Source organism: Alternaria ethzedia, assembly GCF_023757985.1.
Source record: "Alternaria ethzedia strain BMP 0044 chromosome Unknown scaffold_24, whole genome shotgun sequence".
Lineage (NCBI taxonomy): Eukaryota > Fungi > Ascomycota > Dothideomycetes > Pleosporales > Pleosporaceae > Alternaria > Alternaria ethzedia.
In genome coordinates, this window is record NW_026056217.1 from 52,562 (window position 1) to 79,368 (window position 26,807).

At 52.4% G+C, this 26,807-nt stretch overlaps 5 protein-coding genes across 5 annotated transcripts; 2 read left to right on the forward strand and 3 right to left on the reverse strand.

Annotated features, from left to right (window-relative positions):
* Positions 1 to 1,017: 1,017 nt before the first annotated feature.
* On the reverse strand, positions 1,018 to 1,941 carry J4E87_008016 (uncharacterized protein; the record flags this gene model as incomplete). Its single annotated transcript, XM_049379609.1, has 1 exon — positions 1,018 to 1,941. The coding sequence occupies one exon, from the start codon at positions 1,939 to 1,941 to the stop codon at positions 1,018 to 1,020; it is 924 nt and encodes a 307-aa protein (XP_049230496.1).
* A 1,124-nt stretch (positions 1,942 to 3,065) lies between these two features.
* J4E87_008017 (uncharacterized protein) lies at positions 3,066 to 4,345 on the reverse strand (the record flags this gene model as incomplete). The annotated part of the gene is made up of 6 exons (XM_049379610.1): positions 3,066 to 3,206; positions 3,288 to 3,428; positions 3,504 to 3,721; positions 3,771 to 3,939; positions 4,005 to 4,145; positions 4,265 to 4,345. 6 exons carry the CDS (start codon positions 4,343 to 4,345, stop codon positions 3,066 to 3,068), a joined length of 891 nt encoding a protein of 296 aa, XP_049230497.1.
* A 1,216-nt stretch (positions 4,346 to 5,561) lies between these two features.
* On the reverse strand, positions 5,562 to 7,631 carry J4E87_008018 (uncharacterized protein; the record flags this gene model as incomplete). Its single annotated transcript, XM_049379611.1, has 2 exons — positions 5,562 to 7,255; positions 7,316 to 7,631. 2 exons carry the CDS (start codon positions 7,629 to 7,631, stop codon positions 5,562 to 5,564), a joined length of 2,010 nt encoding a protein of 669 aa, XP_049230498.1.
* A 174-nt stretch (positions 7,632 to 7,805) lies between these two features.
* J4E87_008019 (uncharacterized protein) lies at positions 7,806 to 9,104 on the forward strand (the record flags this gene model as incomplete). Its single annotated transcript, XM_049379612.1, has 1 exon — positions 7,806 to 9,104. One exon carries the CDS (start codon positions 7,806 to 7,808, stop codon positions 9,102 to 9,104), a length of 1,299 nt encoding a protein of 432 aa, XP_049230499.1.
* Positions 9,105 to 20,623: 11,519 nt separating this feature from the next.
* J4E87_008020 (uncharacterized protein) lies at positions 20,624 to 26,389 on the forward strand (the record flags this gene model as incomplete). Its single annotated transcript, XM_049379613.1, has 5 exons — positions 20,624 to 20,723; positions 20,775 to 20,899; positions 20,960 to 21,109; positions 21,160 to 25,053; positions 25,100 to 26,389. 5 exons carry the CDS (start codon positions 20,624 to 20,626, stop codon positions 26,387 to 26,389), a joined length of 5,559 nt encoding a protein of 1,852 aa, XP_049230500.1.
* Positions 26,390 to 26,807: the final 418 nt, after the last annotated feature.

Genomic DNA, 26,807 nt, shown 5'->3' on the forward strand with positions numbered 1-26,807 from the left:
AGAAACAGGGGTGAGCGAGAAGGAGCATTCGGGCATGTGGTGGGCTCAGGCGCCCTCGCAAGGGTAGCCGATTCATAGCATCCACGGATGTGCAGAACCTTAGGTACGTAGGTACTTGGATACGTGGCTAACGTGTCGACAAAGACAAATCAACGTAGAGGGCGGAACATCAGCCATGTCCGCTTCGAAATTTGTGGGTTTGATGTGCGAATGGTATATTCCTCGTGTATCCATGTGTCTTCAAGATTGGGCGACTTACAGCGCCAGGATGTTGCTTCGGATTGCAACGTTCGCTTACCCTGGTTGCTGCACATTCGCATCATTTGCCAAAGTGTTCGATGAAGTCAAGACGGTATTTGCATCCGCTTTCTTTCAAATTTCTATCACTCGTTTTGGCCACCAGCTTCTTTGACGACTGAAAATACATGTACTCAACTACTTGGACGACAGTGTCCTGAAGATTGCAAAACGGGAGAGGGGAATATCAGATAATGTAAGCTTACACCATGCTCGACTCTATGCCGTGGAACTCAGTTTTGCGCGCCCATTCGCATCCGATCTAAGCGGTACAGCAACATCGTTACACCGCCCGCTACACTTAGCCGCACGCAATTAACCGATGGTCATGCGTGAACAGCGAGCGTTTTTCTCACTATACTCAATGTTTCATAGTATAGAACCCGAACGCCGAACGCCTTGAATTCCAACACTTGAGACCCAAAAACACGATACCCTTCCGCTCGGAACTTCATTCTTATAGCACAATGTGTTGCTCGGCACTCGATTCGCTTGTAGCAAGGCGCTACGAGAGCTCGCTCGTAGGATTTAGCTGCCTCGCTAGTACGATTCAGATAGCTGCGAGGTCGTTGAGTGCACAGCTCAGCTCTCGTCTCGCACCGAGCTCATCAATGCCGTCATGCGGCCGGTAATGGTGTGCGACGATCCGCACCGTGGCCCGGTAAGTCTTGTACCTATTACGGTCAGCATTGCGGCCTTCTAATTACCCGCACTTGGTACTTACATCAGCATCCTGACCCTCGCGCCCCCAGTCTTCACAGGGTAATCTCCCAAGCCGGCGAAGAACGCTTCATTGCCATCCGCGATACCGCCGCTCATGAGAGGGTCGCCCCAGATGACGTTCGAAAATCCGACAAGACCTATGACCTGCTTGGTACGTTCGTCGATGAGCACGTTCTCCGGGTCGCAGAGATTGAGCGCTACAAGGCGCGGTTCGGTAACTTCTTCCAGGCAGTGTGCGTGTTTGCCAACCCAGAAACGTATACTTTCGGAGTGTGCGTTAACAAGCATATCCTCAGCATCGCGTAGTGCGGCTTCGAGGAGGGCAAAGAAAGCCTCGCGCCAGGAGTTGCTGCCCTTTTTGACGAAGACACGGTGTGTCATACCAAATTGGGTGGCAGATAGTGCAGTCAGAGCGCGGACATGTGTGCCTAGTGTGTGGTCGATGGAGTTTCTCTCGCTGGTCGAGATGTATGGCGCGATTTCCGAGAGCTTGCGACCAGGCATGTGGCTCATCATAAGAAATGGTGCACCAAGCGGTCCACCATGGCTATCATATTTGATGATTTGGGGCACAGGTACTTGTGTATACTCGTGCAGTGTCTCGAGTGCTTTGCGTTCTGTCTCCAGGAAGTGCTTCTCATGCCGGAGGAGTCGGATGTTATAAGCTGGTGGGCATTTGAGTATCAAACAGCTGCCATCTTGAAGTCTTGCGAGATAAACCTGGTGTATGCACCCTTGCTGGACTTCAATTTGCTGAACATTGATTCTTGAGGACCGAAAGACTGCTCTGATGACTCTTTGTATGCTGGGAAAGTCGACTGTTGTGATAGCAGTCCGCGAAGATGCTGATGAAGACGAAGATGAAGACGAAGTGGTCGAAGAGGGCCGAACGGGCTTTAGAGCGTACGTTCCACGGCTCATACTGGTGAGGGGAAAGATTGCAACATCCAGTGGGGGAAGATGCATTATGAAGGGCCGAGCAGCGACGTCCTAGATTGAGGGGGCGGGGGGCTTAGCGTGATTCGATAGTGGAGGCCTGGAGCTGACTGAATGCTGCATGTCGAGGACATCGCTATGCATTAAGAATGTTTTGACGATTGCGCAAACAAAGTCAATGCCAGCTCTTTTCTCATAGAATCATGGATGCTCGATCTGAACGCAAAAATGTCCCGACGAATGTCGGAAACAAAAGCATAGTAACGCCAGCCCGAGCAAGACCGACTCTGATAGATCTCAATTGATGAAGCCATCTCCTTGGTTCGGCCATACCGAATCGCATGACAGTCGACACTTAGTAGCACATCTGAAAGTCCCAACCAGTCCCCGAGCCATATCGACTATCCTCTCGCCGATGCACTGCTCAGCCGAAAAGCAAAAGTCTATCATGCGCGTACGGAACTGGTAAGTAAGCGGCGTATTCTAAGCGAATTGTTTAGCGAAGGCGGATGTAGAGGCGGAGAAGGACGCGTGAGGCGTTCAGATTGGCGCTCTCAGCGTTCGTCAAGGATACCCACAAGTGGCTAGGCACCCGATGAGGATATCGCGCATCGCGAATTATGATTGGTTCTGCCGAGAGACGGCTGAAGGATACCATTGACCGACATCTTTCGATAGCATATCCTTAGGAATCTGAGAGACGATTGGGTGTAGGTTTGACAGTGCAAAAAATAACGCTGTGATTAACGCAGTGTCATGTCTGTACGGGCCCTCAACTCGCCCGGCCCAATATTTTACGTAGCTAGTCAACTACTTCCACACATTCCACGCCTGTGTGCCATTGCTGTGGCGGCTATGTAAGCCCGCACCCAGTATGCACCCGGCAGTTCGGAGACGAGTAGTAGCAACACGCCGGATGTCAGGTCGATGAGTAGGTGGCTACTGTGCTCACTCCGATGATCCACTAGACGTTTGCCTCATCCCGCGAGCAAACGTATGCAAGCCACGGTGGTCCCGATCGGAGATTTTTTCAGTTTGTGGAAATTGCTGCGCGAGGCGTTCTAGCACCACGACGGCTGCCCCACGCACCGATTCCACTCGTCTCCTTCTCAGACACGTCCATTCTCGATGTTCCCTGACTGACCATCGACCTGAGGTTTGACGGAGGGCAACGGCTGACGAAGCTCCTCGATGTTGAAACGTTTGAGCTGCTCGAAGTCAGGACCGACCACACTCATACCTAAGACATTCTGTCGGATGTAAGCAGCTGTCAAGATCTCATTATGCGGTGCATGTGAGACGTGTGATCACCACGTGGGGTATGACTATACCTTGTAAATTTCCACGAGAATGAGAAGATCGTAGTTCTTCAGGTCGACCTTGTGCCCAGGACCAACTGCAGCTGCGATTGTATTGATGACGCCATCTCTCAAAAACTCCTTATTGTTGCGGATCGATGGGCGTATCGCAAACTTGGGTAACCACACGTTAGCGGAGATCTTTGCACGACGACACTACATCATCTGATAGAAGAAGCTAATGCTCACTTTTTTCCCCGCTTGATCTGATCCATGGAAGTGAGGCGCAAGGACTTGTTTCGCAACAGCCTCAAGACCCTGTGGCGTGGCTTTGTCGGTCGCAGTAATTGGTGTTAGTCGCTTGACATAGCGTAAGTTCTTCGGCTGAGCGCCATCAGCAATATCTTGACAGATCTTATGTACGAAGGAGACAGGTTCGAGAGGTGAGCGTGTCCTAAAAAATATCACTTTCTTGAGTCAGCCCGAGCGGTCGGAAGTGTGATTGGCTATCCTCACAGCACTGGGTGTCGAGTTTGAGAGATGTGAACAAGGGTTTCGTAGTCGGCTTACGAATATCGGCGAGCTCTTTCTGGATCTCAGCTTCGATATCACCTCCTTCCGAGTCAGAGCTGTCTTCTGCAGCCGTCCCATTGGAACCGGCGGCGCCGTGCAGGGTAGTAGCGTACTATCATGAATCAGCATCACCAGCACTGTCGCTCGCGGATGGTGCAGCATCAATATATCGCTAACCTCTTGGAATAGATCCCGCAGATCAGAGACAGATTTTGCTTCCTTCTTCATAGCGCATGTTGCCCATATGCCCGCATCACCGGGTTTGATAGTACGAGACTGACTGCCGTCCCTGCGGGGCATATCCCAGTTTCTTTTACTCTGATGTCTCGGATCAGCCTGATGAATCTCACTGCAGCTGCATGACGAAAATGGAACTGGGAAGCCAAGAATGCAAGTACGGGAGGAGTTTTGACAGTGGTACGAAGAAAAGAACTCACCTTAGCTCGTTTGTCGCCGCCGTCGTGCCGCTCGCGGGCCTCGGCTTTCCGCTTCCTCGGGTTACTCTCCGCTCCGGACATTTCAAATTATACGGGTGAAGCTGTAGGGTGGGCGTGATGTGATGGTAATTGGAAGGCTCGATCGAAGCCACCTGCACCCGACATCTGGATGCACGGGAAGAAAAAAGAGGCTAGGCTTGTTTCGTCCACTAGCGCGCCTACTCCCGCGTTGGCTACCTAGGTACCAAGGGACATCTCCACCCACCTTGCAAAGTGCCTCGCTCTCACCAGCGCATGCAGCCTCGCGCGGTCTACCCTCTAATGTCTTCTAGAGACACACTCGACGGGTGGCGTCAATTCTAATTTTACTTTCCGGGATGCATGTCGGCGACCTTGCACGTCTGGCGGTTCAATGACGCCTCTAATTAAGCCTTCACCCTGTCCATCGATTGCCGCAGCAATGCGACCTACCATGTTATTGCTGATCATCCCGTCGTTCTTGTGTCAGACGAAAGCCAGATCCTGTCCACTCAAATCGCAGATGCTGTCAGATGCAAGCCTGCTGATTATATGGTCCACGAATTCAAGGGTGCTCGTCGACGGCTTGCGCCAAACGTTCAATTTATTCTGCGCTTCTCAATCGCCGTGTAGACAGTACGATATGGGGGTGTTCCGTTATATTGGAGAGATGAGCTATCAATAGGAATGAGGATCGATCTCAGAGATGACTAGATAGGGATCCTGCGCCATCTCTGGCTGTCTTTGCACAGCACGAAGGAGGATTCCCAACGACCTAGTTGACCGCCGAGAAGTAAAGGGACTATGCGAACAAGTACGACATGCCTCTATTGGAGCTCACTACTAGTTCTAGGGAATTTCAACAGTCTTCAACATTCTGACACCTTCGATATCATACAGAGACACGACAGCTAGCACCCTCGGCTTTGTGCAAGGACGGCAACCCAGCTGCACCGCTTTGGCGAGAAAGCTCCACACCACAAGAGCTTTAATAGGATGATACTCGGAGAAGGTTTGTACAAAAGTTTCCCAAGTTGGAAAGTATGAAAGCTCACTCTATGGAATCAACGCTGCTCGAGATATGCTCACCTGAGAGGGCGAGGTAACAAGGCGTAAGCTCGCTCTTGTCATTGCAATCGGTTGCCAATATGCACACCATGTTGTCGAAGACACTGTTACACACGTAGCGTAATGCTGAACTTCAGAAGGATCGATACTATGTCGTGTTGTACTTGTGTCTCAAAGAAACAGTGGCAACATGATGTGTATTCAATATCCCTCATCGATCCGCAGACTGTCCAATCCACGTTTGTCCAGCATGCTTGTACTTGAAGTACTGATTGCTATCACTGCCTGGCTCTTTGAACGGCCAGGTCCTGTACGCTTCCACAAGCTCCAGAATCATCTCGGATGTTAGCATCCTAACCCTGAGATGCTCCATTTGCAGTCTACCACCTTTCTTCGGATCTTTCAAACTGGGACAATCTTTTATAATGTCGCTGAGGCCATGTTGCAGCTTGTCGAGAGCATGATTGATACCATCGGAGGGGTGCGCGAAGAGTCCGAAGATAAAATCTCGCGCCCACTCGTAGAAGTCGGGGGATCCGCCGACAGGCCTGGGGAAGGGCTCAGCAGAGACGAGGGCCAGCCGGCTCTGGGGCCAAGCCTCATTCTTACGCATGACGAGGGGCTCGAAAGGACGGGAGTCGGATTGGAGACGAGGTGAGGGCGGCGAGCGTATAGCGAGGCGGTCATCGATCTCTGTTGCAGGTACCTTAGCATAGTTGGCATTTTGACTGTCGAGGCCCTGCTTCCACTGGGTTTCAAGATCGCTTAGCTCGGCCATTGCAGCAGCTTTTTCAGGGCCGTCTGGCATGTCAACAATCTTGCATTCGAGCTTGTATATAGCCTCGCCAATGTCTGCTATGGATGCTGCCAACAGTTTCTTTCTCTGAGTCAGCGCCATACCAGTACTTTCTCTGTAGAATTTCCGTATGTCGTCCTTGTAAGGGTGGTCAGGGGGTACCGGCCGTTTGGTTCTTTTGCCTTTTGCATCTGTCGGATCGTTAAGATCGACTTGTGGAAAGACGTTGATTACACGTCTCATGAAATCGTAGTACTCGATGAGACCAGGTGAAAGCAGGCCAATGGGGTTTCTACCCGCCAACTGTTGCGTGCGAAGGTAATCTTGAATCGTTTGAAAACTGGTCACGCCTGTGCCATTGGAAATCTGGTCGACTTCTTCAGCAAAGTCGTGGATGTGGTCGCGCCGATGTGATGGTAGCTCCATCCCATTCTCTTTCCCTTTCTTCAGAGCGCGGACAATGGCCTCGATCTCGTACTGTGGTTCACGGCCCGAAGAGGCTCTGCCCGTGCTGCGCGAGGCGCGCTCTGGTTGGATGAAGAGGGTTGTGTCTTGTAACATTTGCATGAGGCGGTTTGTTTTGGTCATTTCGTTGATAGATTGGGCAATCATGCCGCTAAAGTCGTCGTGCTGTACCCACAGTAAGGTACGAACCATGCCATAGGCATGAAATAGATCGTTTGTCCAGGCAGCGGAGGCAAAGTGGTAGGCGAGCTGTTTCGCCATTGAGTCAAAACCAAGGCCGGGAAGTCTTGGATCCCATGCCAGAGAGCCAGTCACTAACAGGGTGTTGTTTGGTTCCTGTGCTTTGGGGTCTTCAGCGTCCAGCACAGTCTGGTGTGGGAACACACCGTTTGCAACCATGTCCCGGTATGTCTGGAGTACGGTCGGGTCTTGTTCGACGAGTGAGTACCTGGAGCCGGGTGCAGTGAGAAGAGGGTCAAGAAAGTCTTTAAACTTTTCGTGTCGCGGTTCGAGGAGCACGTGGCTGCGCGGTTGGAGGTATTCGTGCAGCTTCTGTGACCAGAGCCCGGCGCCAGGGTTGATGTCGAGGATATCGCAGCCTTTGTGCTTATCTAACGTATGGCCGGCGTATTTGAGGACGTCATCTAAGGGTATCTGGCGTTAGTCCCGCTCAGCGAAGATGGGTGTTCCGGGACTTGACGTACCGCATAGGTCGGGACTTACGATCTGTGTTCTGACGTGAACGCCGCCTTTTACTATCGCCGCGCCTTCGTTCCGTGTTCTCCTCTTCTTCGGCGCTGCTTCCTCCTTGTTGGGATGTATCCTTTCCGCCATGGCCGCACTCAAGGAATACTCGGCAGGTGTAGATAGTTTCTCATCGGTCCAGTAGTGGTGCTGCTCCTTTGAGCGCGCCCGCTTACCGCCAGGTGCAGTGGCGACGGAGCGCGCCTGGTTCCATTGGCGGACAGATATGTTTCCTCGCCAGACATTGCGCGGTATTATAGGGCGTATGCGCATCATCAGGGGGTGCGAGGTTGTCGCTCAGCCATCAAAGTACCATCGCGCAAGTTTCGCCGCGGGGATCCCAGCCGCTTCGAGATAGCGTGCTTATCTCCACGTGCTCACGCGTCCTGGCTTGGCAGGCTTCATCGTCGGCTAATGTCATTCTCGATGACGCAAAGCTGGGCGTCCACCATGTTGCCGACGAGCAGCAATATCCTCATCGTAGGTGCTGGAACATGGGGCTGCTCCATTGCCCTCGAGCTCGCTCGTCGCGGTCACACCTCCATCAAAGTCCTCGACGGCAGCTCCTTCCCCTCGCCCATCTCCGCAGGAAATGACCTTAATAAGATCGCGGAAGAGAGTAACGACCCCTCCGAGTCTGACTCTCTCCAAGACTTCTTCTGGAATCGACTGGCCCAGCTTGCAATGCATGCATGGAAATGCGATCCACTGTTCTCGCCCTTTTACCATGACACGGGTTTTATCATGGCCGCTGTTGGCGAGGAAGCCTACCAGCGTTGTCTAGAGTATGCCAAAGGCGAGAAAGTATCCCCAGCAGCCCTGAATACGAGACATGATTTCCAGCAAACAATGCCAGGAGGGTTGCTACAGGGCGACTTTCCAGGTTGGAGGGGCTTCTGGAAAAAGAAAGGCGCAGGGTGGGTGTTCGCTAGTGGAGCTCTCAGAGCTATGCATCAAGAAGCCGTGAGATTGGGTGTGGAATTCTTGACCGACAGCATGGAGGGCGGTGTCGAAGAGCTGCTGTATAATTCGGACAATAGCGCAGTATCGGGGGTGAAGACGAGGAACGGCTCTGAGCACAAGGCTCAGCACATCATTGTATCCGCTGGTGCGAACAGTGACCTACTCTTAGACTTCGAGAGTCAACTTCGACCCACAGCCTGGACACTTGCACATCTACCCCTCTCAGCCGAAGAAGCGAAGCAGTACCGGAACCTACCTGTGCTGTATGGCGTGGATCGCGGTTTCTTCATCGAACCCGACACCGAGAGACACGAAATAAAGGTCTGCGATGAACATCCGGGATACATCAATCCAGTCATCAACGACAGTGGCAAGATGCGCTCCGTTCCGTTTGCGCGACAACAGATTCCGAGAGAAGCAGAAGCACGTATGCGCCTTCTTCTCTCTGACACAATGCCACAGTTTGCAACCCGAGACTTGAGCTTCGCGCGTTTATGCTGGGACGTAGATACTGTGGATCGCATCTTTCTCATCGACAAGCACCCTAATGTCCAAGGCTTGATTGTAGCGGTCGGAGGATCTGGAAACGGCTTCATGGCATGCCCTGCAATCGGCTCTCTGGTTGCAGACATAGTAGAGAACAAGAGTGAAGGGAAGATGAGGGAAGCGATGCGTTGGCGACCAGAGATTTGCGCCGAGAGGGATTTGTGGGATGCGCAAGGGAGATATGGTGCTGAAGGCAAGGTTATGGATATCCGACAGGTAACAGAGTGGACAACGATGTGAGTCCAGCAGGCTTTTGCACGTCTCAGCTGCTCAAGTGGTTTTTTTCTAGACATGGGTTTCTCTATCATAGGCTTCTTGTCATCACTGATGCTGGTGTATAATCAAGAGAATGGCGGTGGAGGGCCCGAGAACCACGCACTTTGATCTAAGGTGAAAATCGCTTTCTCGACCAAGCCTCTCGTGAACCGGTGGGTATCCATCAGACCGTCTTGGGGGGAACTGGCGCCCAAAAATAGAGATTCCTACTGTGATCATGCATATTTCACATTCTTGTCATGGATGTTGCCTATCAAGCCGATGCTGGGAAATTGGTCAACTCGGTGCTGGATGGAATCAGCAACATAGCCTCTAAACGTCATTTTGTGAAGTTTAATTACAGATGTGAGGCTGAAGGTTTCAGGCATCCTGCGGTAGAATTTCGCCGCTCGCAATTTAGGCATCCCGTCCCATCATCGGTAGTTATCACGGTGTACCCACCGCTACGGCTCAACTGCGACTCCCAGCATTGACATGCGTTCCCACGTGGGAAAGATTCCTAGCGTCGTAGCCACTGTGGGGTCCGATGCTGGATGCTGGGGATTTTGTAGGTCGGCGATTATGGATCTGCAGGTCGGCGATTGAAGATTATGTCGGCGATTTGAGGCTGTGTTAACAAGCACTGCCACGTTTCACCCCTCGACACTCATTCCGATTTCCAACGCCTTTCGAAAGAAGTGTTTGCTGTAAAGTCGCGATACCTAATAATAGATTTGGTAGGAATGAAGTTAACAGGTTGGTGTGAATGAGAGAAGCCGGCCGTCTTCGACAGTTAGATGAAGACTGGAGGCCCCACTAACCACACATCGTACAATGTCTTGGGTTCTGGCTAGAAATGGACTGATGCAGTATACAGATCCAGAGCTGCGATGTTGGGGCCGAATATGCTTCCTGGTAAGTACATTCGGCTTATGCCGCTGTCGAGTATGGGATGAAGGTTCCTAGGGCCGTTACACGCCATTAGGACGGGACGTTAGGTCTTGATGCTTGACATACTGGGATAGCCGGTAGTCTTGGTGGTCGCCTAGACGGTCCATACCGGTGCGGCATCAACAAACACCCCTGACACTTTATTCATCCAATCGTATGACATCCTCAGTATGGTTAGTCTCATTGCATGATCGGCTTCGGGCCGAGTCTTACAATGCTTGAACATGAGTTCTAGAAATGTTGATATGACTGTTGCATGACTCTTAAAAGAAAGTTGTCATGGAAAGCCTGAGAGCGGTTCAAATCCTTCGTTTGCGTGTATGCAGATCATCGCCTGTCACGGTGACTATTGCCAGCTAGTCTTCACATCGAAGGACAGCTTGTGCCGGGCTCCTCGAAACAGATGATGAATAGAGACTAGTGTTTGTCTGTCGACACGGTGCAGGCTTTTGTCGGCTGTATGTTAGATTTGCGATGACATTCTGTCCTTTGCAGAGCGGAATCAGCCTTGCCTTAGTGCCTGATGACCACCATTCGCACTGTCATTAACAGCATCGTTCGATTGATTGTCCATGGCCCCATCACTGCGACACACTGGCTTTGTTTAGCTTGAGATCAAGTGCGTTAGTGGACGCTGTCTATTTCTGAGCGACTGCGGATGAACTAGCGTGTGAGCTGTTGTTGGTCCATACAGGCAGTGCGGATGGTAGCTCCCGTGTTGGATATGTCACTGGACAGTGGAGCTATGGAGGCAACGACGGAATTGAGCGAAGATGAAGGTGACGAGAGTGTGCAGTGTGACGCAAGCCCCGATTCTTGACTGTCAGTCAATTTGCAGTGGTTGCTCGCCTGGCAGTCACCGATCGAGTACATGGTCAACGCTACCTACCGCAAGTGTTGTCTGGCACTCGACCGTTCTTCCGACTGGTAAGGAAGCGGAGGTGATTGTCAGCCATCCTGGGCCTTCACAGTGTTTGAAGAAGGCAGTGCGTAGGAATATACAGCCTCCAAATCGTCGCTCTCCATACACAGGTGTGTTGGCTTGAACATACGGTCCATATAGCGCAGTGTCTGAAGCGCCGGACAGCGCATGCTGACTGCTGCTCGCGATGCAGCCCGGGTACTGCCTGGGTATCCGTTATTACACGGGCGTTTTCCGTGCTGTGATGGGGCCGTCTGATGTTTGACATCCAGACCTCCTTGATCATCTGGGAAAAGCTTCTCCGATCCTGCTCCTCGACGTGTTGCCCAAGAGTCTTGATGCAGATCTCGGACGAAACAGTCTATGTCCGGCGGTCCGAAGGCAACGCGGTGTAGATACTTCATGGTCGCAAAACCCGATCAAGAAGAACCATGTACTAGTCTTTGCAAAGCAAGTTTAACCGCTTTGGAACAACGGGCGCTTCGAAGACTGTCGTTGGCTTTGGCCAGCATGTGGATCCGTCTTTCCATCTATCACGCTCGTTGGTCATGTTTCGTCCTTCGCTCTTTAGCCACGTCAAAGACAACAGGCTCACTGCATGCTACGCAGTGGAGCTAGGTGTCCAGGTCGAGAAACGCAATCAAACCGTTGCTGTCAGGAGCTGTCTTGGCAAACACGGCTCGCTTGTCTAGAGCGCGACGTTGGTGTTATTGGAGGGACAATGCTGGTGAAAGCTGTAGAATTGCTGGCAGACAGACCGCTTGAAACGTCGCTTACTCAGACCCTGCCCTATGATTCCTGATTGTATGTAGGTTGCTGTGCTCCAGGCGGCAGGGGTTAAAAATATCTCACGGCACCCGGCCCAAGAGTAGCGCGGGGCGTATAATCCCCATGCGCTACGCCCAAAAATTTTGCCGGCGTAAGCGACCACCCAAGGCCGCTTCTCGTCGCTTTGCTACCATGCTGCGATCGGCAGCCCATCATCTCCAACGCCATGGGGAGCGCTCATTTGCCCCTCATCTGTTACCGCCTCTGATGTTGGTCCGCAGCCCGTGGGACTAGTCTGAAGGGTGGCTGTCGTTGTGGTTGCGCCCTGCACACATCGCCCGGTCGCTCTGTACGTACCATCTCAGCCCAGACGAGACATCGCTGGAGGTTGCAGAGAACTCGGTAGCCGAAGCGCTGCTGGCCGTTTGCAAGGTATCGCATTAATCGCTCGAAGGATCGTTCACAGGCGAAAGCGAAATGGCAGAAGCTTTCCTGGGACTAACCCTAGTAGGCCACTCCTCAGACCAGCGCTAGAGCGGTGCGGTCGCCATGTTGGCGGTACCTTCACCCACAAGGATTAGCTAGCCGGCCCGCGAGGCTCACTCGCTCTCCACCGCAATTGTGAATGGATTATGCACCCGGTCTGAACTGGGACCATGAACTACGGACGGTATCTCATTGGGACGAGCGCAGCAAGCGTTAGTCAAATTACCCACGTCCCATTATGACCAGCAGCAGCGACTACTCCTCTATCGGATGTCTGACCCGACGTAGCTATCTATCCTCTTGGGCATTGCAAACTTCGTCTGCGCCCCGGATCTACATTGACCAGTCGATGCCACATGGTCCACCGCTCAGCGTTCGCAATTTCTAACTTGGTCCCTTTCAGGCCGTCCTCCAGGGCCCGGTGGAGTTTCAGGCACTGCAAGATATGACAACACCGCCACTGCCCGCTACGCTTTCTCGACAAATCTGACGCCCCAGCCTTACCGTTGTGGAGTGGTCCCTAGTGCGCTCCCGGGCTAATCCTGTACACCCCGGACTAGCAGCCTTACCATACCCTAATCCCTAGAGTTTGGGTCTGTGCCTTAAGACTGGTCATTCTCACCCATCTGTTGCACTTCCCGCTTAAGACGCACTGGCCTTCTCTCTGCATGATATACAACCCGTGTTGGCTTCGACTTGCGGCCACTTGACGACCACCAGATACCCCTTCCTGTTATATCACCACCATCCTGCGAACCACTCCAGAACAACACGACACCTGGCGTCACCCACGATGACTTTCTTTTCGTCCGAAGCAGAACTAGCACTCATGGCGCCGGTTGACGGCATGGGTCACCTCTACCCCTCTAGCACATGTCAATCACCCCCCAGCATCATGTACTCACCACCACTACACCACATGGCTCATCGACCCCAAACGACCATGTCCGCACACGCAGGAATGTACACTCCACCTCAAGATTACAGACCGGTCATGGAGTCCCCATACCCACCTCACGCACTCTGGTCGACACAACCATCATCAATACCGCTACCTCAAGTAACGTCGTATTCCTACCCATCTTTCTCCGAGATGGCATCTCCCCCGATGCTTGCGCATGACTCGACGTTGCTCTCACAATCTTTCGGTGCGTCTCGACCGTCAAGATCGCACTCCACATCGTCGTCCGTAGGTCATGGCATGCCGTCCAACGTCCCCTCTGAAAGATCACCACCCGCACTGTCACGGTCGCTCTCTCCTTCCTCGCCGGATCTTCGATCCTATGGTATCCCGAACAAGAATGGTACATGGAGCTGTGCTTTCCCAGGATGCACTTCAAGAGCAGTTTTCACCCGCGGCTGCGATCTCAGGAAGCACTATAAGAGGCATACAAAGTCCTTCTTCTGCCGCCATGGCGACTGCCCACAGTCTACAGGAGGAGGCTTTTCGAGTAAAAAGGATCTTGCGAGACATGAGGCCAAGCACAACCCGGGCGTGTTGTGTGACTGGGACGGATGCGACAGGGTCTTCAGTCGCGTGGACAATATGGTAAATTTGACATGCTTCACATGCGCAGAGCATTACTGACAATTTGCAGAGAGATCATGTCAAGCGGATTCATCTTAAAGCGTCCAGGAAATCTTCGACAACGTCCTCCTAGTTGTTGCGCTTCTGATACGACTACCGACTGTCACGTCCCACAAAACCATTGTTTCATCGCCTACGTCGTCCATACCTCTTACTTCGGTTCGAGTCATCGCCTTAAACCTTCGCTAGGAGCGTCTACGGCGAAAGACAGGAGATTTACTCGCCAAGAAAAGGTCACAGACCGTTAAGACCACAAACCCTTCACTTTCGTTCATGATACCCTTATTTTGCATTTGCATTTGCGTTCCCGTTCCTATTCATCTATCACTGCAGCATTTTCTGCGTCGTCGCATTGCTATGGCGTTTCTTAAAACTAGAGAAGTTTGAGCAGAGTCAATTGGCTCATCCAAGGAGGATACAGCACGGTTGGAACGCTTGTTGGGAATTGGTGTGCATAGATGCAGATGGCGCCGCTGTTGCCTACACTAGCTTGGAATGAGTGTCGGTCAATAGCGACAATGATTTCAACATTTGGCTCATACGATTCTTTGCAACTCTTCAATTTTTCGATTGTCTCTCTAAACACGACGTCATACATAAAGCCAACCCCCATTCTCGACAACATGGCTGGCGCGATCGAGTCTACCACAGGTTGTCACGCCAGATGTCGACATGGTCGGGGGTTAATGGTCTGCGACTCCGGCCTGCTAGTGGGAGGCCTTACGGCCTTAACAAGGCTGACTTGCGGTGCCGTCCACTCATGTGGGCCGGGACCCTGTGACAAGGTGGCTGGAATGTCTCTGCGAATCACCTCTGTGCACACTACTTAGGTACGCAGGGATGATTGGCGGGCGTTCTGCTCCGTCCAGCATAGGATCGAAATGCGAATATGGCATGTTCAGCGATCGAGAGCGATGGTCGCCCCACATCGGACCAAACGACGGCATGCCGCAAGCATTCCTGTTTCGCAGCCAGTTTCGAGGAAGATGTCACCCGATGACATGGCGGTGCTATGCGGCTGCACCCTATATTCGCGATGGTGGCTATCGTCATGGTTCAGCACCAAGCCAAGCTGTTTCAAGAGTCTGGTACATGCATGCTTCCAGTCAGACCTGCACGTCAATGGATCAATAAGACGCATTACGTTAGATGAAGGCTGTTGCTACAGCTTCCAATCACACTTCATCACATGCATTGGAAGGCAGGACGCCCAAGCGGTTCCATCCCGCGAGCTTACATACGGCAGAGGACCACATGCACGATGAGGTCGACCCCATCGCGGACGCCGAGCATCCATCGATCAAAAACTCATGGTGGTTGCTCGTGACAAAAGGTGCGTCACGCTTTGCTGCTTCTCGTGCCGCGCTAGTGCACAAACAACACGATGGAGCGACTAAGTCCAATAGATTCGACGTTACGGTAACGCTTGCATATCCTGTTATTGTCTGAACATATGCGAGCTTACGGCATATGTTCCGAGCGGCAATCCTGCGGCCCTGACATGGCGCCGTTTGATGCGGCCGTTCAGCAACCAACCACGCGATTTCCATGGCCGCGGCATGGCGACGGCATGGGAGACAAGGGTCCAAGTCACAAGCACTCTGTCGTTGCTCGGACAAATTGCGACCCGTGAAGTTGGATCTGCTCGACATGGTGCTGTTGCCAGGGGTTTAGCTGTGCCGCCACGAGGTGGCTGTCCCATCTCGACATGGAGCTTACCGTACTTGTCTCCTTGTCAAGGTGTCCAACTCAAGGTGATCGGGTTGGATGCTTTCCCCTGTTCCACCGGTCAAAATTGTGGACAGGGACGTGGACCACCAGTGGCTTAGTGTGCTCCACTCTTCTCCAGTAGCTTATCTTTCTGCTGGGAAGGGTCGATCTGGGTCGCGCTACAATGAACCCTCATTTCTTCCCTCTGCGCCCTTACACGGCCCCCACGATCCGTTCTAACCTCCTCGTTACGCGCATATAGCCCTGGACCTTTGCTTTCTAGTGCGCGTTTCATCAAGGTCCCGTCACAGTTGCAAGGCGCACACGACATGCCTGCGATACCGTTATTTTGAACAGCTCTCTGATGGCCTGCTCCTTTCCAGTCAACAGGTTATTGTCCGAGTGCTCCAAATCCTTCGCGGGCCATCTGCATGTTGAGTGGCCTGGCCAGTCAACCGACCGTGCATGAATATGGGGTTCCCAGCATCCTCTCGGACCCTGCCGATGATCAACGGCTTTGGGAAGGCATTGCGATGGTTGCACCGTGCGATCTTCCAGCACTTGACGAACCGCGTTAATCTCACTGCTTCCTAGTAAGACACCACCATGCTTCATGACGTATCCGTCTGCCTTTGTTTCTGTACTCCTACACCGAACGTCGGAACTCAAGAAGAGAAACAGAGGGCCCCGTCGATACTGCTAATACCCACCAGAGTCCACATTTCACAGGCTGACAGATATCTTTCAAATCACAAAGCACCTATTACCATCGGATATAATGGAGACGAGTCAGGAGCCGACCCGAATCATCCAACGACCCGATTGACTCGTGCACCAGCCAGACGGCCCCAAGTATCGCAATTCCGCGCTCGCACGCTACCAGGCCGTAGTGAAGTTGTGGCGCTGGTCTGAAGCGGAAAGGGGCGGCATACGCAAGCAAAGCGCGGAATAGCCGCACTCGTTCCTGAATGCTAACCTCGAAAGTCTCCTGCGCCTGCAGACATGCGAGCTAACGCTTTGGTGATGCACAATGGCACGGACATCTGCATCTTGTCTACAAAGGAAGGTGCAAGGGGAGGGAGTCGTGATCTGGAACACCCAACTCCGCCCGGCAACGTATGTCTCAAATGGTGCATATCGCGCGATCATGACAACCCAACGTCGCCGACTTGAGGGCGCTATAGGCAGTGCTCTGAATGGTCCTCCGAAGGTGCATGCAGCCGCGTGCATCAGCCCTGTACATTGTTCGGACCGAAACGAGCCAGGACCTTGCAACATCGAACGGCAAAAATTCGCCGTGCGTTTTCCGATCGTCAACCTGACAAGTACGCCCTTTGGATGTGTCTTCACATGCTGTTGGAAAGAAAAAAGTAAAGATGATTCAACATGAAGATTTCATGCTCTGTCCAATCAATCAACGGCATTTTGAATAATGCCATCTTGCCGGAGTCAGCATGCTTCCCTAACACGACGGAGAAACGCAAAATTCGACAGCCCCCATTGTGATATTACGAACGCGTATACTATGGAGAACCATGTCTCGGCGCCTGAGCTGTACCTTCTGCTTCTGCGTGTGTCCCTTGACGGAAGCTACGAGGCAATTGAATGTAAAATCTGGAAGCCTCTCTGCATGTACTTCAAGAGGTATAAGCATGTTTCTGCAGTGCCCTATACGATACGGCTTTATCATGGAGCTTTGAATCTAGAACTCATGAAAAGAACAAGTGGCTGATACGTAGCAAATATGGTAGTGACCTAAGATTATATACCAAGTACAACAATCTTTTCTCTGGGTATCTTTAACTATGGGCCCTGCAAAACCATTCCGTGTTACACGACGAAGCACTCACAAGAGAGGAATTTCTCGGGGCGTCTGCAAAGAAGCGACATTGGTATTGCATAAGATCCAGATCTTTGACAGTATCCAGAAGTTGGTGTTTCGCATCAGCACCATATTGATGAGATTAAAGTTGGATTAGAGCTCGACGACTTCGTTAGCGTCTTTGTATATTCCGACATCGAGGAGTTACTCGATTGCAACATAAGATCATAGTATGCCATTTCATCAGCCGGGGAAAAGAACGACACAGTGCAAGATCAGGTATGATACCACTATCTAGAGTGGACGAATCTGCGTTCCACGGACAAAACAAGGCCTTTGCGATAGTAGAGCTACTACCTGTTCGTCACCCTCACGAACACCCGGTCTTGGAGCGAATGTGCCGCTGGGGGCAACGGCACTTACCACACGCGAGGTGTGCCATTCGGTGCTTTCCAAGCATGTCTAGACACAATCCAGTCTTCTCCGTTTGCACAAGATGGCTGAACCTCTCCACCTCCAGAATCATACACACGATACCCACAAGCAAAGTCACACTACGGTTAAACCCAACGGTCGGGATCCCGGATCACGCACCGAACTAGCGGTTAGTGTAGCGCGGCGTGGGGTCCAAAAGCTGCGCCAGCACGCGCCTCCGAAGCTTTCCTGCTTGGAAGAAAATCCAGCTGAGCCGTGCGGCGTGCTAACCCCTGCTGGCGTGCCCTGGCCGCGAAGAATGCCGCAACGGGTATGATGCTGCGAGCCAGGTGCACATGTGGGTTTTGACGAGCAGGCTAGACTCGAGTGGATAATGCCTGCGCACTCGATGGGGAACTGCACTGGGTACAGGGGTAAGCGGAGCCCGCGTGTCGTGAGTTCCGATCCTGAAGCGCATGCTTGTTGCCGCCTTGGATCGTCTTTGTCGGGATGGACAGGACTGGGCTGGGACCGGAGTTAGGTTTGTGTGAGCGAGATTGAAGTGGTCGGGATTTTTCTCGGGCACAGGCGGAGGGAGCGTTGTCGGGTCGCTTGTCGCGTATCGCTTGGACTTGCTTGCGCAGGAGGAATTTAGCTTTGCTTTGTGCATGTGGGATACTTCTTACTGTGATTGCGTTGGTGCAGTGTGTGGATAGCAGAGACACACTTTGCTGTGTCCACTGTTCGGAGAACGGCGACTTGAGATACGGCGTAGTCAGGTAGTGGCTCTCGCATATTCGCATAACGTATATCTTCAACAACAGACGTACCTAGGTACCTCGCCGATACTCAGAGTTCGTCCAACATGACCATCTCCGACAACGAGTAGCCTTTTCGACGGCGGATCGGTCCCAAAATGGGAATCCGTCATCCAAGATCTACCACATCGACTCGAAAACACACTAGAACATCATGCACCTTCTTCGCTACACATGTAGTCTAACAAGGACCATAACTCTGTCGGACAGACAGCACCACTTGGGCATACCCAACTGCGACATCAACGCCAACACTATTCCCGGCGCCACACTATCAGGAACCACCTACCAGGCGGGCGTGCGATGAGCGCCGCTATCCTCGGCCACGCTCCGCTATGGTGTAGAGCTAATATACGACTGAGCCACTGACCTTCGCTTCTTCGGATCACGACCGTGTGGCTCAAACTCGCCCGCACTCGCCCGCTAGACGCGTAGCTTGAACTACGACGCCAGATTTAAGTTTCACTTCGATATACTATATCTTCTAGCGAGCGTCGCAGGGATTGGTACACTGGTTCTGTAGAACAGCATTTAGGAAGCATATAGGCCCGATGCAGAAAGCCATGCGTGATGAATCGCGAAATCGACATTGCAGTAGTGTGAACAGACGCGAACGATGGCCTTTAGGTTGTATGCTTGATCTGTGCTAACATGACGAGCGCAGTGTTGAAAGGAGGGGTTGGAACGCAGGTCTGTGATAAGGTTCAAGGGAGTAGTTGGCGAGTTTGCAAAAGATTGACGATCGGGTTCGCAATCGCTATATTCATGCCCTCATGATAGTAGATTCCATTTCACATGCATCCTCGCATGTCTAGTTCAGCTCGTTAAACTCCCTATCTTCAGTCCGTGGTGAGCCAGACGAAGCAGGCCAACGGAATGTAACTGCGGGGTGTGCAGTTACAATTGCATGTGAACGGAGCTAACAATTTCCTGCATGCAATGGTATGTCTGTCACGTGGAGTCTCCCAGGACCATCGACAGAAACCACTTCAAGGAATTAGGCCTCGAACTGGCACCCTTCTCCTACATGGACCATGTATGAGTACCGGTCCTGATACGCGGCCCAGCATCCGCCTGGTCAACAGCTGCTTCGCCTGAGTGATTGCTACCTCGCTGGCTCCTTGTATCTTTAGATATGCCTCGACGACCTGTTCGCTCCTTCCTTGGATGGCCGTGCTAGGGCGTGATAGCTGTTGCGCATGATAGGTATGTGTATATTCGGACAACCGACGCCTGCAAAGCGGCAGTCTGTTGTCGTCGTGGAGAACGAGGTTGTAGGTTTGTTATTCATCTGCATGACTTCAGGTCAAGTGCCTGACGGTCTGAACCGCCCATGACCTGGCCACGGCTCAGAAGGTACATCAGGCGCGTTGATGAATTCCCAAAATCCGTATATGAGGCATAGGAAGACAAAAACGACCAAAGCCTGCCCAAACCATTCTGGTAGTGCGCGATGGGTGGATTCGACTTCGCTGCTCGCTATCGAGGAATCATCGGTATACGGTCGGAACGTGCCATAACCCGGGGGTGCACCCGTTAGGCCAACGGCGTCGTCGTAGGAAGGTGGAGGCTCATCATATGGGGGATGTTCGGGAGGCGGCACATGGATGGGTGGATCGTGGTGAGGGTGGTGGTGGTGATGGAGATCAGATGCGAACGTGTCGGCTGGTGGGGCAGATGGCGCATCATGTGAGGCCTGCCACAGTCAGTCATGATAGGCAGAACATGACAATCACGCATGGCTTACCGATCCTGCGTCGTGCATATTGCGCTGGCCCCGGCGGTATCTAGGGCAACTGTAGAGGCTTCATGGTGTTGCAGTCGGGGTCGCGTGCGGCGCGCGTCATCACGCCGGAGCGAGCATGTGAAACGGGCCGTCAGTGCTCCGCGTCGGAATGCCATGTCTCGTAAACGTAGGCAACAAATGAAGCGCCCACCACCACCACCACCTGGGCACCACCAAGAGCAGCATGTCCAGCGCGCTGTCATTGATACACGGACACAATATTCTCTGCCAGGCACAGCATGTCCGCTGATCCCACTGCTAACCCGCAGGTCTTCTCCCCAACGGCCTCTGGCCGCTCCAGTCCCGTACCACGGTCCACGCGCACTGCTGTACAAGAGCGTATGTTGTCGCATTGTGCATGAAATCCCAGGTTACTGACTCCGAGAACAGCGCTGTATAAAAAAGATAAAAACTTCCGACGCTATGCTGCCGGTGTCGAACGCGCCCTCGCCCTCTGGGACACTGCACAGCAGGAATGGGCCGACTACATATCTTTCCTGGGCCGGCTGCTGAAGGTCAATCCCGCCATGCTACCGCGACTATGAGACAATGCGCTTATACAAGTTACCCTCCAGGCCCTGCAAGCGCACCCTCCAGAGATACCCGTCATACCACATAGCGATACTGTCGCACTGCGATTAGCGCAGTGCTTGAATCCAACATTGCCCTCGGGCGTTCACCAGAAAGCCCTCGACGTCTATGACTACATCTTCTCCACCATCGGTGTATGCCCGTCTCCCCCAAGCCAGCTTATGCCAAGCTGACCCATGTCCAGAAAGATGCCCTCGCTCGTGACCTCAACCTCTACTTCCCCGGCCTCGCCTCTGTGCTTTCCTTCGCCTCGCTCTCGGTCCGCCCACTCTACCTCTCCGTCTTCGAGAAGCATATACTAAAGCTCGACGGAGCTGCACTTCGCCCGGCCTTGAAGGCCATCATACTGTCAATCCTGCCTGGTCTGGAAGATGAGACAAGCGAGGATTTTGAGCGCATGGTCTCGGCAACAGAGAAGTTGCGGAGCGCAGTGCAGGACAACTCAGACGACATAGTCGAGGCCAAGACTGCGGGTGCTTCATCTCACTTTTGGCAGTGCTTCTTCCTAGCGACCATCACCAACCCATCCAGGAGGCAAGGTGCACTTGCTTTCCTCGTACGACGATTGCCTAAATTCGGACGGCCAGAGAGGCGCAGCTCTCCTCCAGATGTCTCCAGACCTTCTGACGCGCTGTCGGGCGAGGCCGAGGCAGCTACATCCCCCGAGCCAGGTCTCCTCATTCGCTGCTTTGAATCAGGCCTGTCGGACCCTCAGATACTCATCCAGCGAGGATTTCTCGATCTTTTGGTCAGTCATCTGCCTCTCGACTCACCCGTCTTGCAGGAGCGCGTTGGAAAGGGGGATTTGGAGCGACTAGTAGCTGCAGCCGCAGGCGTTGTGTCGCGAAGAGACATGAGCTTGAATCGCCGGCTCTGGGCATGGTTCCTAGGTCCAGAGCCCACTGCGTCTGAAGTAAACGACAGCACCACATCCCCAACAGCAGACAGACACAACGTGTCTGCAGATCCGTCGGCACATCAAGCTGCTTTCTTTTCGCGGTACGGTCTTGAAGCGCTTACCAACAGCGTCCTCAAGATGATCAACCGTCGTAGCACATTACCTTCCGAGCGAGCACGTCCTTTCAGAGTCTGTCTATCTCTCATGGACCGTTGGGAAGTAGGTGGTTTGATTGTACCCGAGATATTCCTGCCAGCGTTACAGAGCGTATATGCGTACAGCGAAACTGCATCCAAGGAACAAGTCGACGAAGTCATGAGAAGTGCGAGTGCATTCTTCGATGGCGTCGATAGCGGCCTCATCTGGGGCAAGCTCATTCATCTCATAACGTCTTCCCTGCAGACGGATGATGACGAAGCACTACAAAAGATGAAGCTGGCCAAGTTTGTTCTGGCCCGATTCAATCTCAAAGAGGAAGACATGCTATTGCATCACATGCCTCTAATGGTACTATCGACACTTGTTGCTTTGAATGAGTCCTCTGGCAAGACCGACAGCTCATCAAAAGACGCACAAGTTGTGAGCCTTGCCCTCGAGATCACAGACTCGCTTGTTCAGATAGTCCCAGATCGGTCATTTCAACGTGATCAAGCAACGGAGCAGCAGCTATTGGCAACTCTCAAAACACCGCGAGCCACAGTGTCCAGGAAGATACGTGCATTCTATGAAGAATCTCAAGGAAGCTTGGATGCAGCTGACCCGCCTTTCGATCCGCCACTGCTTGGTCAGATTGCGCTTCGTGAGGCCTCTTGCATGTTCACCGCATCTATGCAGTCAAACGGTTCCGGTATCACTGCCGAGATGCCTTCCAAAATTCTATCCAATTTGGTCTTCAAAACACAGTGTCTTAAGGCCGTTGAAGACATTGACCTAGTCACTATGCTTGCAAATGTCCTTCAGACATCGGACAAGACCGACACAGATCCTTCATTTCCGCACCTGGGCGCTGTAACAGCCGTCTTACTCGCACTCCAGACCGCACTCCCATCAAGACCTCACATCGCCTCAAGCCAATTACCTGAGCTCATCCACCCCTTGGTTCGATACTTCTGGCGGTACCTTTCGCCAACATCACCCAAATACCATGTCGAAACAGCGCGTTCCTTGTTACAATTACATGCCATTGCACCTGCCAGTCGGATGGTCGAAAGTGCCATCGCTTCGATCATCGTAGAGCAGACCGGCCAAGATTCCGTTTCGAGGAGCTCATCAGATTGTGCCCGACGTTTTGCGACACTGTGGACGCACGTTATGCACGAACTGAATCTGCAGTCAGAAAAGCGTGTTAACATTACTCGCCGACCAAGTGGTAACATTCTACAAGCCTCGTCAACAGCAAGCGACTTCCACTCTGTCTTGACAAGGCCGCTGCTCTTGCTCCTTGACACTCTCGCAGAAGAAGGGTCGGAAACCTCTACGTTCTTGCAAAATTGGCTACCAGATACGCCAAGCTTGAACAGAGTCTTTGAGATCCTTGCAATTCACATCCAATCACTCAACTGTTTGGCAGCTTTAAGCAATTTGGCACCTAATACGACATCCCAGGGACCACCAGCACGTTCCAGAAGAGACGACACAAAGGAATGCCTGTACTACCTCAGGCATGTCTTTAATGTCATCAAGCGGCCATCACATTTCACGTGGGTAACTCTTGCTGAGGTGACTCTGTCCTGGCCAGAACCCTCCTCACCGCGTATCTCCATCCAGGAGTGGCTCACACGTACATGTTTGACGACACTGTCGCTTCAAATCGGCTCATCAGATACAGTTATAGGGCCTCACATACATGAGCTACACCGGTTGTCGGTCTCTATGATATCGCAAATCTATCGAAGTCCATTTGCTGCACCACTTCGAGAGTTGGAACTTGAAGTACCTCTAATGGCAAGGTTAAGATCAGCGAGTCCGCCTTTGCAGAGTCTCTTATTAAGTGCAGAGTTAGCGGCACTGAAACTCCGCCTTACTCGTCCACCAGAACCAACAGCAGAGCCAAAATCTTCGAATCATCCTGCCAATCGGTCGCGCCTTTCACTAGCGATCAACAGAGACTCGGAAGATCAGACACCTGCGCCGATTCCTCCACCTCCACAATTTGTTGAGTGCTTGAAGTTCGGATTCTCCTCCTCTGCCAGTCGCCTAGTCCTTGACGACTGGATTCAGTTCCTTGTTGAAGTCCTACCAATGTTTCCTGATACGATATTCCAAAACCTCCTGCCACTTGTAGAGTGTCTTTGCAAGCAGATCAATCTTACGTTCGAGCAGCTCAAGGTTACGTTCGCAAAGACACAACCCGCACCTACTGTCTCTCCCGAGTCGACTCTGATCTCGCTCATGAACGGATTAGAGCAGATCTTGGCCAAGGCGCACGAGCGTTTGACTACGCAGGAGACGAAAGTGTCTGCCAACAAGTCTCCAGAACAACCCCAGGGCTTCTTCAGCAATGTCGTATCTGGGCTGATTTCCTCTGATGCGAACCAGGCTCGCACTCCGACCGCAAATAGTAGACTCACGGTTTTGCTTTGCTTCCAAGACACTGTTCGCATATGCTTCGCGATATGGTCTTGGGGTGGCTATGGGAATATGCTCGAACTACAAGATCACACGTCAGCGTCATCATTCGCTTACACCTCTTTACGCATGCGCAATCGGGCCCGCCGCACGTTGGAGCATCTCTTCGCTGCGGAAGCTTTGGAGTGTTTGGAGACGTTAGTAGTTCTATGGGCGCATGCGGAAGTTGACGATGTGCGAGGAGCAGCAATTACAGGGCTTCTAAATGTCCTTAATGGCTCGAAGCCAAAGCATACCATCCCAGCGATATTCAACGCTGTATACAGCCGGACGGATCCTGGGGCGTTGGACACTAACCGACTATCAACGTTGACATCTGATCTTACTGACGCTGAACTGGTCGCCTTCCTCGTCGAGTATACGAACTCTCTGGAAGATGACGCCATGGACGAAATCTGGCAGGACTGTACTTTGTTCCTGCGAGATGTGCTCGCAAATCCTCTTCCTCATCGACAGATATTGCCTACATTGCTGGAGTTTACCGCCGTCATAGGGCAGAAGGTTGATAATACCAACTTTGGGGAGCAACGGAAGATGAGAAGGGAGCTTGCTGTGAGTGGCAATGCTTGTTCAACTGAATTGTACTAACTATGAACAGGATATCTTTGCCAGGATCTTGACTGCCATTTTCACAACACGTTCGATGGGCTATCTGCAAGACACGAACCAAGCGGTAAACGAAAAGCCGGCTGCTGTGACAAATGGCAATCGCGCACAGAAGCGAGCAACCGATGTCGTTTCCATTCTGACTACCATCGTACCGAAACTATCGATCATCCTCGTCGAGAATGACCGTGTTGCGAAGGTCGTCTCAGACATATCAGCATCCGTCATCGGACCAACCTTCCGCGCCAAAGCATTCCCTGAAAACGTATCGAGAAATACGTTGGATCTACTCCAAGGCCTGACCAAGATCTCGCCAGGCAACAAACTTCTCAAGAAAGACATCTTTGATGCTTTCAATGACCCCAAATTCTTCAACACACCGCTTCAACTGTTAAGAGAAGCTTGGCTGCCTATACTTGCGCAATGGACGCAATCAGACAAGGAGCGACTGCCTGAGCTACTTGCACGACTGTCTGCGCCAACAACGGCTGGCATCATGTTTGGAGTTGGTGCAACATCTGCGCGGCAGGAAGCCGACCGTAAAACCCAGCTTACTTTACGTCGCATTGCCCTCCTCATCCTTGCGAGTCCCGAAGATGCTTTCACACCAAACATACCACAAGTTCTGGAGAAGGTCGTCGAATTGCTTACCGCCACGCCAGCGTCGTCTCCGTCTTCAGTCACCCGCACAGACGTCATCGTGCTACTGCGTGCCATCATCTTGAAGACGTCGCCCGTCCACCTGGCGTCGCTTTGGCCAGTTGTGAACGGCGAACTGACATCCGGACTATCCGCACTCCTACCAGACGCTCCAAACAAGGAGCACTACAACAACGCCGGCATCATCCAGACGTGCAAGCTGTTAGACGAACTCGTCGTACTAGACCCTGACGACTTCCAGCTCATGGAGTGGCTCTTCATCTCCGACACCATCGACGCAGTATACAAGCCCGATACCCCGCCAACACTCATGTCTCTTACCGATGAGATCAACGAGGTCCTCACAAGGTCCTCGATAGCACCTCCGGCTCCTGTAACTGCACTGAATGGATCGGATACGGATGAGCCCAGGAGGACGTTATTCTTAGACCCACTTATCGAGGCTCTTGAAAAGGAAGAAGGTGCTGCGGTGTTGGAGATGACCAGGGGAGAGCTGGTGAATCGGTTGGTGAGGCCGTTCTTGGGCAATCTGGCAATGAACGCATTTGAGGCTAGGTATGGGGGTGGAGAAGCGGACTGGCAGGGTATTTGGGAGAGTGTGGTCAGGGACGCGGGGGCTTGAGCTCGATCAAGCTTGCTTTGCTTTCATGACATGTAGTAGTATCGTATCTTATACAGCTGAAACCACCATGCATTTCATGACCCAAGATGCTCGAACGGTTACACTTCAATGCCCTCGGTCTACCCAAGTGTCCTGATATCCTTTTGTAGGAGTGGGACAGATATTACGTATATCTGTGTTGTGAGGCTTTGAGAGCTGCTGTAACGTCGACAAGCTTTTAGGCAACGGAGTCGCAACAAACATGCGTCTCTTGGTGTGCAGGTGGTGGCCTTCTCATCCAACCTTCGGGTTTACTTCGTCCAGTATGGCCAGGTACAAGACAGCCAGATGGTTGCAGGCATCAAGCTCGACATTGAAGCGCGACCATGGGCGACACCAGCATACTATTCCTTCTGCGCCTTGGTCTCCGGTATAAGTT